This window comes from Pyrus communis, chromosome 1 (assembly GCF_963583255.1).
Source record: "Pyrus communis chromosome 1, drPyrComm1.1, whole genome shotgun sequence".
Classification (NCBI taxonomy): domain Eukaryota; kingdom Viridiplantae; phylum Streptophyta; class Magnoliopsida; order Rosales; family Rosaceae; genus Pyrus; species Pyrus communis.
The window spans coordinates 37,235,617-37,248,204 of NC_084803.1; the positions used below are offsets into that span (position 1 = coordinate 37,235,617).

General features: G+C 40.0%; 1 protein-coding gene across 1 annotated transcript; it reads right to left on the minus strand.

The window, feature by feature from the left end:
• Positions 1–4,942: 4,942 nt before the first annotated feature.
• On the minus strand, positions 4,943–6,458 carry LOC137744272 (annexin D5-like). The gene has a single exon (XM_068484129.1). It carries the CDS (start codon positions 6,324–6,326, stop codon positions 5,373–5,375), a length of 954 nt encoding a protein of 317 aa, XP_068340230.1. The 5' UTR covers positions 6,327–6,458; the 3' UTR covers positions 4,943–5,372.
• Between the last annotated feature and the right edge of the window lie 6,130 nt (positions 6,459–12,588).

A 12,588-nucleotide genomic window follows, 5' to 3' on the forward strand; every position in this document is an offset into this window, starting at 1 on the left:
GTGGTTTGTGGGGTTTAATGCGGACGCTGTCGCAATTTTTGGGATGAAGGCCCAAACTTATGTAGCGGCTACTGGAAATTGGACTCAGCTCATTTGCATTACAAGCCCCATAAGCGATATTTAAAATACTAGAACTGTTTTTTTTTTTTTTTGGGACAAGTTCATTTCATTATTTATTAGTGTCTCTTCAGCGAAGTCCTCTTTTGTGGTGTCGAGTGATAGTTGCAGATATTGTTGGATCTCGTGGACTTGTGATATTCTTGTGTAGTCTTTCCTTTCATTTCGGGTTTATCTCTCATTGTCAACAAAAAAAACATTATTAGTGTTTAAATATTCATGTAAACTAGAGATAGAAATTTAGTACTCTCTATTGGATTAGGCTTATCGCTTATGCGCTTTTGTAATTAGTGAAGGACTCCTAAACTTTTAGATGGAGCACACAAGAAATTAGGCTTATGCATTTTTATAAATTCACCAACTGAAAATATAAACGTAAGGCATTACGCGAAACAAAAGAACACACAAGAAGTTCTATTATCCCTTTTCTCTTTCTTGTGTTTTTTATTTTTTTGGGTGTTAGCCACACACATATTTATTTCTCACACATTCTTTTTTAATTTATATCATTTAATTTTGTTTTCATTCATTGAATTCAATAACTAAATTTTTAAAAAGTTGTGCAGAAGGTAGAAAGGGGTACATAAATAGCACTGCTTGTTTTTTCTCTCTAATTTTGCTCTACAACCAAACATGTTTTTAAAAGAATGTATATGTCTTGCACATTTGCTCTGCAATCGGGTTGTACTCGTGGACATTCTCTTTAATTTTATTGCTCTTTCTATCAAAATAAATAGGGTAAATTACACAGAATTACCTCAACCATTAGGTCATTTACCAGTTTCATACCTCGTCTTTAAAAAGTTTCAATGTCATACCTCATCTACGAAGTCGAACCACCTCATCTAGGAAGGGGATCTGGGTTTGGTTTTTTTTTTTTTTAATAATTTTTTAATATTTAATTAATTTTTAATAGAAAGTGGGTCTCACCTCAAGCCATGTCAACATTTAACAAAGGAATTGATAGACAACTGACGGAAGATATGAAATTGTAACAAATTTGTAGATGAGGTATGATGTTGAAACTTTTTAAAGACAAGGTATGAAACTGTTATTGACCTAATAGTTTAGGTAGTTCTATGTAATTTACCCAAATAAATAAGGGATGTGCTATCCACACACCTTATTTTACGTCTCACACACTCTTGATAATTTATGTCCGTTGATCTTCTTCAATTCATCCGATCCGACAACTGAAAATTAAAAATATGTATGAGAAGTAAAATGAGGTGTGTGAATATCACACCCCATAAATAAATATGGTAAGTGGGCCTAATTATATCAAACAACGTAACAGTAATTCGTTCCATTTATTAATCATGTGGTGTTGGGATTGTCATTGACCCATCTGATAAGCCCCAAAAACCACATCACCATCACAAATTAAAATATTTATTGGAAAGTGACCGCTCTTTGATGGTTATCCTCTAACTTATTATCCATATTGTATCAATTTATTTTCAGCTCTATATTATTAATATTGTGAGGATTAGGCTTAGCCTCATAATAAACTAATAATGATGTGGTTCAACTTTGTCTTTGGCAAACATCGAACCATCCGATAAGCCCCAAAAACCACATCACCATCACAAGTTAAAATATTTATTGGAAAGTGACCGCTCTTTGATGGTTTTCCTCTAACTTATCGTCCATATTTATCAATTTATTTTCAACTCTATATTATCAATATTGTGAGGATTAGGCTTAGCCTCATAATAAACTAATAATGATGTGGTTGAACTTCGTCTTTGGCGAACATCGAATATAAGACATTTTCCTTACAAGTGAAGAAAAATATCACTTGATAATAATACTAAATGACACACGTATAGTGCACATTAGTGTTTGAGAGAACGGCTATTTTGTTGTTGGTGTTTTTGTAAGATAGTTACTAAAAGCCAATTTCTCTACATTTTTGTCTCCAAATCATATATGTATTTCATGATGTTGAATTAAATAAATTAAACGATATGCACGAGGAGAAAACGTTGTGCCGCTACCATGGACTGGTTGGTCTCAATATTTGCTCATAATATTTTGCGTTTTTATCACAAATGATTTCTAAAATTGAAAATCAATTAATGTAGTCCTGAAAATAAGTGTCGTAAATTAATGTGGTCATTCCGTCACAATTCTGTTAAAAATTCTATTAAGTGCTGATGTGGCACATAAATAGGTCCCACAAGATTTACGGGTTTTTATCACAATTGATCCCTGAAATTGACTCACACCATCAAGATGGTCCTTAAAATTGAGCTACACCATCAAGATGGTCCATAAAGTTGAAAATCGTTGAATGTAGTCCTTCAAAATAGGTGTCACAAATCAATACAATCCTTCCGCTACAATTCTATAAAAAAATTTGTTATGTGCTGATGTGGCTGTAATAATTAATTTAAAAAGTGTCTAAATACCTTTTTGCATACTGATTTTTTTTTTCTTATAGTAGGACCTACTCCGAAAAGAGATCTCTTTCGTAAATTTTTAAAGGCACAAGGCTTAACCAAGACCTAAGAGAAGAGATGGTTTGGAAATAGCTTTCAACCAACAATAGACGCACGTCGGTTATAACCTTAAGTCACTAGACCAACAGGGAAGCATCGAACAAGCTCTTCAAGATTAAGGTTGTGAGTATGTTGATCACATAAATGTTAACGGTGATGTCTTAGAAGTCGTTGTCAATCAACCAAGTCGTCACCAAAGGTGATCACGATCTAGGTTCAATTCGGTGAAGGGTGTCGAATTGTGTAAAGATGCGTGTATTGAGATTTTTTTTAGAGAATAGACAACAAAGGAGGTAGAGGAATGTGGACTGGGATTAGAGATGATTGCAAGACTGGGTTTTTGGATTCACAACTTTCTATTAATTATTAAATTATTAAACTTATTTGTAATTTTTTAATTTAATTAGACTTGTGTTTGATCCATTTATGTGTCACATTAGCACATAACAAAAATTTTGACAATGTGACAAAATGCTACATTGATTTGGGACACTTACTTGCGAGACTACATTAATCGATTTTCAATTTTAGAGACTATTTTGATATCACAAGTCAATTTCAATGACCATTTTGATGTCGCGGGTCAATTTCAAAGACCATTTGTGAGGAAAAAAAGACTTATGAGAACCATTTATGTGCCACATCAGCATTTAACGAAATTTTTAACAGAATTGTGACGAAATGACTACATTGATTTATGACACCTATTTTTAGGCACTTCATTGATTCGGTTTTTAATTTCAATGATCATCTTGATGGTGAGGATCAATTTCAAAAACCATTTGTGATAAAAACCCTAATATTTTTGCACATTCATATATTTTTCTCCTTCAAAAAACAACTATTTCATTACACATTTGACCATGTGAAGGTTAAGGCTCTGCAAGAACAGAAAGAAAATGTTCCAACGAACACATTGCACAAAGCAATAAGCAAAAAATATGTTCCAACGAGCACATTGCACAAAACAATGAGCAAAAAAATATGTTCCACCTTAGAGCAACTCCACCCCTATCCACTTTGTGCCAGCACCCAGCCCATTTATCCACTTAATTGAACAGTAACAGACTCAATGAACAGTAATAGGCCAAAGCATCTCCACCTCAAAAAAAAATGTGCTGGCACCTATCAAATGTAGAAAGTGTAGAAAGTGTAGAAAATATTGAAATGTGGTGTAAGGTGGAAGATGAGGGTTAGGTATTTATAGAAAAAAAAAATTAATTTTTAAAATTTTTTGACATTTTTAATTAATTTTTAATAAATTTTAATGTTGTAATTAATCGGGACCGTTGGATTTGAAAAATAATCAAATCCAACAGCACTCATTACGCCACATGGCCAACGGTCAAATTTCTGACCGTTGGGCCTTTTCTTTTTTTTTTTAAATTTTTGGTGAAATAAACGCGGACCGTTGATCTGTGATCGGACGGTCCAATTTAAAATTCAAATTCAAATTTTTTTTACCGTTGGAAATCCAACGGCCTCAAAAACTAGCCGTTGGAAATCCAACGGCTCTGAGGAGGCCACGTATCCTTCACCCCGGACGACTGCAAGTTGCCCTGCCGCGCGGGCCCCACGGCCTGCAAAGCTGTCGGCTACTCGCCTGGCCTCCCGCGTGTTGTGCACGCGCCAGAAACAGACCGGGGAATGGGTCTGTCCATTTTGGGCTGGGCTCTTGACTGGCACGGGCTGGGTGCCAGGCAAGTTGGCGGGCTGGAGCACTTTCCCTGCATGCCGGGCTGTTATTTGGACTTGGTGCTGGGCAAAAAAAGCTCCGGTGGAGCTGCTCTTACTAGAATCCAACCAAAAAGGACGAGGAGTTGTGAACTGAAACTGGAGTCGCTCGAAGATCAATCGACCTTTTTCATCCAAGGGGTTCAAATGGGGGAACCCTAGAACCGAAGGGGTATTCAGTCGCTAGGTTTCTCAAGGATTCTCGCATTCGAGTTAAACTCATCTAGTTCAAACAGACTCTATACAATAATTTTCCAATTGAGGGTAGTAATTTGTGTTAACCAAAAAGGACGAGGAGTTGTGAACTGAAACCGGAGTCGCTTGAAGATCAATCGACCTTGTTCATCCAAGGGGTTCAAATGATGGAACCCTAGAACCGAAGGGGTATTCAGTCGCTAGGTTTCTCAAGGATTCTCGCATTCGAGTTAAACTCATCTAGTTCAAACAGACTCTATACAATAATTTTCCAATTGAGGGTAGTAATTTGTGTTAGCAAGTTCTGTTCTCATCAAACTTGTTTAATTAATCGTGTCAGATGACCCAATAACAATCAAACTCATTGACCAGTCAAATCATGTTCAAAGAAATCGTGACAAAATATAACAGCAAGTCATCTGCAACAAGTACAACATATCTGATGAACCATTTCGTACAGCTGGGTTTGCCTTCAAAAACTATTAGGTACCTACTGCTGCTAGGTAAGAAACAGAGTCACAGATGGGGGATTGGTGTCAATTTTGCACATAATACTTTTGTACATATCAATTCACAAATCAAACCTATACAAAAGCAACATACAATCTTCAGCCAAGAAGCAGTAAGCATTTCAAACAAAGGAATAACTTTTTTCTTAAGTGCTTATGCAATAGAACTTCTAGATCATGCTAACCAAATTCTAGCTTCTGAAAAATACCTAAAAGATAAGCAATTAACAACCACAGAGTTCATCAAACCTTACCATCCTACCCAGAAAATAAAAAATAAAAAAAAACTACACACCAAATCTTATTATTTGACCTAATGATTGGGGCCTAAAAGCGCCAGCAGAAACGCCCTGTAATGCCCAGAAGTCTCCGAATGAACCGCATCATTCAACGTCTTCCCGTACTTCTTCAAATACTCCGCCTTTATAAACTGCATATCGATTTCGGCCCTCGAAACGATCACCCTCAGGAGAGTACTGTCGTCTGTCCCCAGACCCTTCATCGCCCGGTGCAAAACCTTCGCAAAGTACCTCCCGGGATGCTCCGCGCACTGCAAGATAGTCAGAAGTGCGTGCTCAAAGTACCCAGATGTCTCCTTCTTCACCGCCTTCTTCAGCGAGCTACCGTACATGTTGTGGTAGGCGGCGCTCACGGTGGCCAAGTGGGCGCTGCTCCGCCCGCTGAATATCTGCACAAACACCTTCTCATCAGTTCCCAGTCTCTTCTCCCCTGCGCGGAAGAGAGCTTTAGCGTCATGCTCCGCCGCCGCCCTGTCGACCTCCAAACCCTCGTACCGCGGCGTCGCCACATAAGCGAGGAGGAGCTTTTTGTGGTCCCCGGAGGTGTGAAGCTCGATGTCTTGCTCGAGGTAAACCCCGAAGGCGGAGAAGTAGATGTTCTTGAAGTGGAGGATCTGAGATGGGGTTCTGGAGCAGATGACTTCGGTGGCGGCTCTGAGGTCCACGATGCCGCCTCCGGCCAGAGCCTGGCGGATGATGGTGGCGTCGCGGGTTGGGGGGTCGTGCATCCAGAGGAGGACGGACTTCTTGGTGTTGCCGCTGAGCTCGGAGGAGAGGCGCTTGGCGAGGTCCTCGTGGTACATGGTTTTGTACTCCTGTTTGAGGTAGGCTCGCTGGGTGGCGTCGCGGTGGGCGAGGATGTTGATGACGGCGGATGTGTCGCAGCCCAACCCTTTGAAGGCGCGGTGGAGGCTAATTGCGTCGTCCCTGGGGGTGGTCAGCACCGGCGGTATGGTCACAGAGGCCATTGATTTTGTTTCTGCAACTAGAATCGATGAATTTTGAGACCAAGTTTATGAATTGTGGGATTAAACTGGAAAATATTGAGATAACATAAAGAGGTGATCCACCGAGTAAAGGAACAAATTTAATCTGAGAAGGAAAGGGAAAGGGAGGTCAACATACATCAGCTTTAATGTACAGGTCATGCCGTACCAACTTTTAGGTAGCATTCAATGCAAATTACGTTTAAAATTCATCATACGCGGTGTACTAGTTTAACGCTCAGTTTAATCATGTTTACAATTTGTTACACGCATGCGCGTAAAATCGATTAGCTTGAACCATAACAGTGAGCATACATATTTTTAAAAGGGAATTTTAACGGGAAAAAAAAATTCTTGATACAGTTTATTTTAATAAAAAAATATATTTTTACACAAAAAAATTAATCCTGATACTATTTATTATATCATTTATTTTATTCTTATTATTAAAACTCAAAATTTTCAAATTATTTTCATTAATTTTTCCTTTTTAAAATTTATTAGGACAACGGATTTGATAGCGCTTTTTATATCATAAGCATAAAATTCTAAAAAATTTATATAATCTATATATTCTCATTGTGAGAAGGTTTTTGACTAAAATATGTCATACATGTCTTAAAGAGCACGGTAAACGAATAGTTCAAATTTTTCTGAAAAGACAAAAAATTCAAATTCAAATTCAAATTGAATTGAACTAATAAATAAAAGCAGAGAAAACCTGTTTTCTCACCGCTTCGTATGAATTGAATTATGTTGCTGGTTCAAATTTGTCCCTATTGATTAAGATTGTTCTATATAAAAGGTTGTTACTTTTTTTGAGGCATGCAATTGGCGTTTGTAGAGGAAGAGGAAGGGCCACATCAATAATTGGATTAGTTGTATAAAAAGACCTGGTCAGTTTTTTTTTTTTTTTTTTTTTTTTTTTTGAAAGACCTTGTCAGTTCCAATCTTCTTTTTTTGGGTCAAGAAAGCTTCAACTTGTTGACGATGCTAAGTGTGGGGTCTCTGAATAATTGAAGACGCACTGGAAATTTCCTAATTCATTTACGAAAGTTTTAAATAGTAAATGTAATGAGTAAATACATATACGATAGTCAAGTCCCTAATTTTGGTCATTGGTTAAAACTAAATCCACATGCATATATGCTTATGACATCGGTGATAGTAAACATTTATCCTCAAATGTCAAAGTTAGTTCGAATCTCCTTCCATATTCTTTGAACAAAATAAATAGATAGAAACATTACACTACCAATATAAATAAACGTCATGCAATATGTGGAGTAAAAAATAATCAAGAAAATTATAGAGGTGGCACGTGAACTTTTGGGTAAAAATGACAAAATTACCTTCAAGGCACATCGGGATTCTCACGCGCATGCAACAAACAATAACAGCTCAATCAAGAAAAAGTCAAAGGTGATCAAAATGGTATTTATTCAAATCTTTCTCATCACTCCTCATTAAATCCTTATTCAATAGGTAACTCCTAATTTTCCTATTTAAATTAAGAATAATTGCCATGGTAATTGCAAGATATTGTTTCACATAATATCTTGCAATTATTCACAAAAATTCACCATATATGGCCAGCCTCTATTCTCCAAATAGGGCCGGTCACACCCCTATAAATAGCCATATTTTCTCACTAAAAAGCTAATCCATTTTTGATACCCACAAACTCCAAAACACATTCTTTTCAGAATTCTAACTTTGGCATCAGAGATTTTTCGACCAAACCCCCCCCCATTCATCATGGGCACGTGAGGCTTTTAGCCTTAATCTTAGATGTTATTATTTTGCAGCTGCATTTAAGTCCAAAGAGAAGATGGCGGAAATTTGCATCCACGAATTGGTGTTTTCATTGAGAGTTTGATTCACACGCTCAAAGAAGACTCTCGCATTCAAAGTTTCTCGTTTCTCGTTCATTTGTAGATTTTTCGTACGTTCTTATTCCTAGATTTTTTTATAAAGTTATTTGAATAAATGTAAAAGAAAAGTACAATGACTAGAAATACAGAAACCACAACGAACAAAACTTCCTACGTTCAATGATTTGGACCAAGCGATGGAGATCAAGGCATAGCCCTACCACGATGATCCACGAGGCTCAACATGACAATGAATGGAGCAGCACCACCCCCACGAGGCACCACCGTGGCTATGCCAATGGCAGCCACCGTGGTAGCAGCCACTGTGGCAGCTCACGGCGAGACCCAAGCCCATGGTGAAAGCATTAACTTGCAGCTGCAAGCCCAGACACATGCTACCTTGTAGCAACAAGCCCAACCTTGCGCTACAAAGGAGCCCAGCACGGCTGAGCCCAAGCAGGCCCAAGGTGCAACCGTACTCACCAAAGTTGCACCTATGGGAGCCCAACGCCCACACACTCCAACAGCCTAGCCTGCACCCAGAATCCGACCCATGCTAGCGACCCGACCCACTCCCGCAGTCCAACCCGAAGTCCGGCCCATTCTTGTGGCCTTTCTAGCAGCCCCAAAACTTGTCTAAAATTAGTTTAACCATCCCGGCTTTAGATTTCTGAATCGACGATTGAACCGAGGGTATTTTCACCCCATTTCTCCGTAGATTTGACAAGCGTCATCGCGCAGCAAACGACCTTGATGAATCAACTTTTACAGCGTACCGAGATTCAGCGTGTCCCAGATGATGTGTCCTGAAGTAAGACAATAGCAAACGATGAACCTCTCTAGCAACATCCTGGCAAGCAGCCACTTGACCAGTCACGAACCAAGCCTTCTGTTAATGTACACTTTTGACTAGGCCCCCGAGATAGATTATACTCTCGTTTTAGCGTGCGGATGAGCGTGCACTCTTGGTTAGGCCCACGAACGAGCATACATTCACGATTGGGGCCACATTCTGATAATCAACATGAGCAACCTTCCAGGTGAAGGGTTCATGCATAGCTAGGCTCACAAGGAGCATCATCCACCTCACATCGGAGTAGGTAGCACGATGGACGGAGATAAGCAGTCACTTAATCCGACCCAAGTTCAACTAATAGACTGCGAGAAACTCGCTCGCCAACTAGGAACATACCACATGCACTATAGTCGCAGCATAGACGACCAGAACATATGGAAGAGTAGCTTTGACCAGTATGTCACGACCAGGGGTAATCAATAGCTCTGCTACCCCCCAACAAAGGTAAATTCAGGACGAAGTAGAAAGGCTTCTGATTGAGAGATTATATGATTTCCAACGCAACGAGGTCACTGATGAGGCAATATGACAGGACATGACCAACATAAGCAGGTCATCCTTCATAGACGAGATCGAGCAAGTATAGCCTCCACACAAGTTCAACATGTCGTATTTCACATCATTCAAATGGGGTGGAGACCTAAATAGACATCTAAAGCACTATCAAAGTGTAATGATCCTCTATTGAAACAGCAATGCTCTCATGTGCAAGATATTCGCCATCACTTTACAAGGCGAAGCGGAAGATTGGTTCCACACCCTGCTGCCATAATCCATCCGGAGTTTTGACAAACTTTCTTTGGTTTCCACCAAAGAATATTCATCCTATTGCTCGATTAAGAAAAAGTCCGATCACTTGTTCAACATCAAGAAAAACCCAAAAGAGTCGCTCCGCGACTATATGAAGACGTTCAAAGCAGAGAAGGCAAAGATAGTCGAATGTAACGACTCGATAGCTAGTGCATTTTTCCAAAAAAGATTCCCAGTAGACCATCTGTTGTTCGGAGAATTGATCATGAAAGAAGATCTAACTCTGGTAGACTCTTTCACTCTGGTAGAGAAGCATGCACTTTGGGACAAGGTTCAACGAGCAGACAAAGCACCCGAGCAACCTCGAAAAGAATTTACAGTAGCTCAACAAAAAGAAGACGAGAAGCAGTACAACAACAAAAGCAGGCTGGAGGCCAAGCGCAGAGACCAAGTACTGCGTATTCCATTGAAGTCTCGGTCACATAACTGATGATTGTTACACTTGGAAAAACTACCTAAAGAAGTTGATGAAAGAAGGTAAGGTCGACAGATACTTGGACAAGCCAACTATAGTCAATGGCATCTTCGCCGAATCCAAGCACTTAGGGACCACCAACAACTCTAAGAAAAAATAAGATCTAACAGGCTATACTAGTCTCATAGGTCCAGGCAGTCAATGCCCAACCTAAACCTATCATTGGTTTCATCGAGTAGGATGCCAAAGGCGTCGACTGACCACACGACGACGCACTAGTAGAATCTGTCTAACTAGCCCACGCTATAGTCAACAGAATGATGGTTGACAATAGAAGTACGGCTAACATACTTTAGCTCTCAGTAATTCAGAAGATGGGCCTGGAAAGAACAATCATACTCCGAGCGGAGGTACTCATCGAATTCAACAGACATACCTCGATTGTCATCGGCAACATTACACTTGACGTGAGAACATTCCAGTTATCTCAAAGTAGATGTTCACGATGGTAAGCAACCCGTCTCCCTTCAATGGGATTCTAGGGCGACTTTGGCTTATAAAGTTGGACGTTGTAACCTCCTTCAAGTATCAAAAACTCTGATTCCATATTCCAAAAAAAGGAATCGAAGAAATTAAGTCTGACTAGGCCACATCTCGACGATGCACTGTGCAAGTACTGAAGGAGTAAAAAAAAAGGCATTTACCCTCGCAAAGGCTACCGAGGTCCAAAGGGACAACGAAGCTACCAAATAGCAACTACAACAACTAGATCAAGAAGATGGTGTCCAAATCAATGCGTTAGCATACAAGACGGGATGGAAACCCGAAGATAAGGCCGAACACATCATTCTTGATCCCCTGCAGCCAGAGAAGACTGCTAGAATCAACTCACATCTAAGCCCAAACATCTACTTGGCAGTCTTAAAAGTAGCTGTAAGCTCTACCCTCATATAAGAAGAGTTGGGGGCCCAACTGCTGGTATTCTACACTTCTAAAGTTCTTCTCGATATGAAAACCAAATATCCAAAAATGGAGAAATTAATTTTGGTGCTATTTTTTGCAGCTCAAAAGCTCATACCATATTTTCAAGCTCATACATTTATCGTCATGACTCAGTATCCTCTACGATCAATCTTACATGACCCAGATGCTTTTCAACAAGTAATGAAATAGGCATTGGAAGTTGGCCAATACGACTTGATTTTATGACCCCGCACGGCAATAAAGACTTAAGCCTTGGCCGACTTTATAGCAGAATTCACGTCTAGCCTAGGCGACGCAACAGAGTGACCCAATGAAATCCTGGAGGCAACTGAGCACGGCCTAGCCATGCCTGCTTCACCCGAAAGAGACTTCTGGCATTTGCATGTCGACGACGCATCCAACTACAAGGGCTTGGGAGTAAGTGTGGCCCTTATCACCCTACACGGTTTGATGCTCGAGCATGCAATCACTCTAAGCTTCAAAGCATCCAACAATGAAGCAAAGTATGAAGCCTTAGTAGCAAGCCGCCGAATTGCAAAAGACTTGGCGGTGGAAAAGCTTGCAATTTATTCTGATTCCCAGCTAATCACCAGCCAGACTACTGGGGCATACACTGCAAAACATCCAAAGATGGCACAATACCTAGAGAAAATACAAAAGCAACTTGAGGCGTTTCAGACTTACACCTTCACTCAAGTTTCATGGGTAAACAACGCCCATGCAGACGTGCTAGTCGGCCTAGGCTCTGCCCTTGACCATCAACTCAAACCATCTATTCCAGTAAAATATCTAGACAAGCTAAGCACAGAGGCAAAGCCAGCAGCCAAGGTGTCACAGGTTAGTACAACTCCAAACTGGCTAGATTTCATTATAGACTACATGATCAATGACACACTCCCCATGGAAAGATTGGAGTCTAAAAAGCTCCAAACAATGGCAGCACGTTACTACATGTGGAACGATGTTCTTGTCCGAAAATCCTACACTAGACCACATCTTCACTGCCTAGCGCATCCTGATGACTTAAAGATTCTAAGTTCAATCCACGAAGGCGGTTATGGAAATCAATTTGGAGGCCGATCCTTAGCACATAAGGCTTTTAACGTAGGCTACTATTAGCCTAATATGCATCAAGACGCTAGGGAGTTAGTACAAAAATGCGACATTGCCAATGCTACAAGCTGGTACCAACAGTCTTACTAGCGAACTACACCCACAGATGAGTCATTGGCCGTTCATGCTGTGGACAATTGACTTGGTAGGGCCAATGCTGCCCGCTACTAGGGGCAGAGGCATGATGATCGT

What these genes read in the sequence shown, in the direction of transcription:
- LOC137744272 (XM_068484129.1), bottom strand. Translation starts at nt 6,326, where the DNA reads ATGGCCTCTGTGACCATACCGCCGGTGCTGACCACCCCCAGGGACGAC.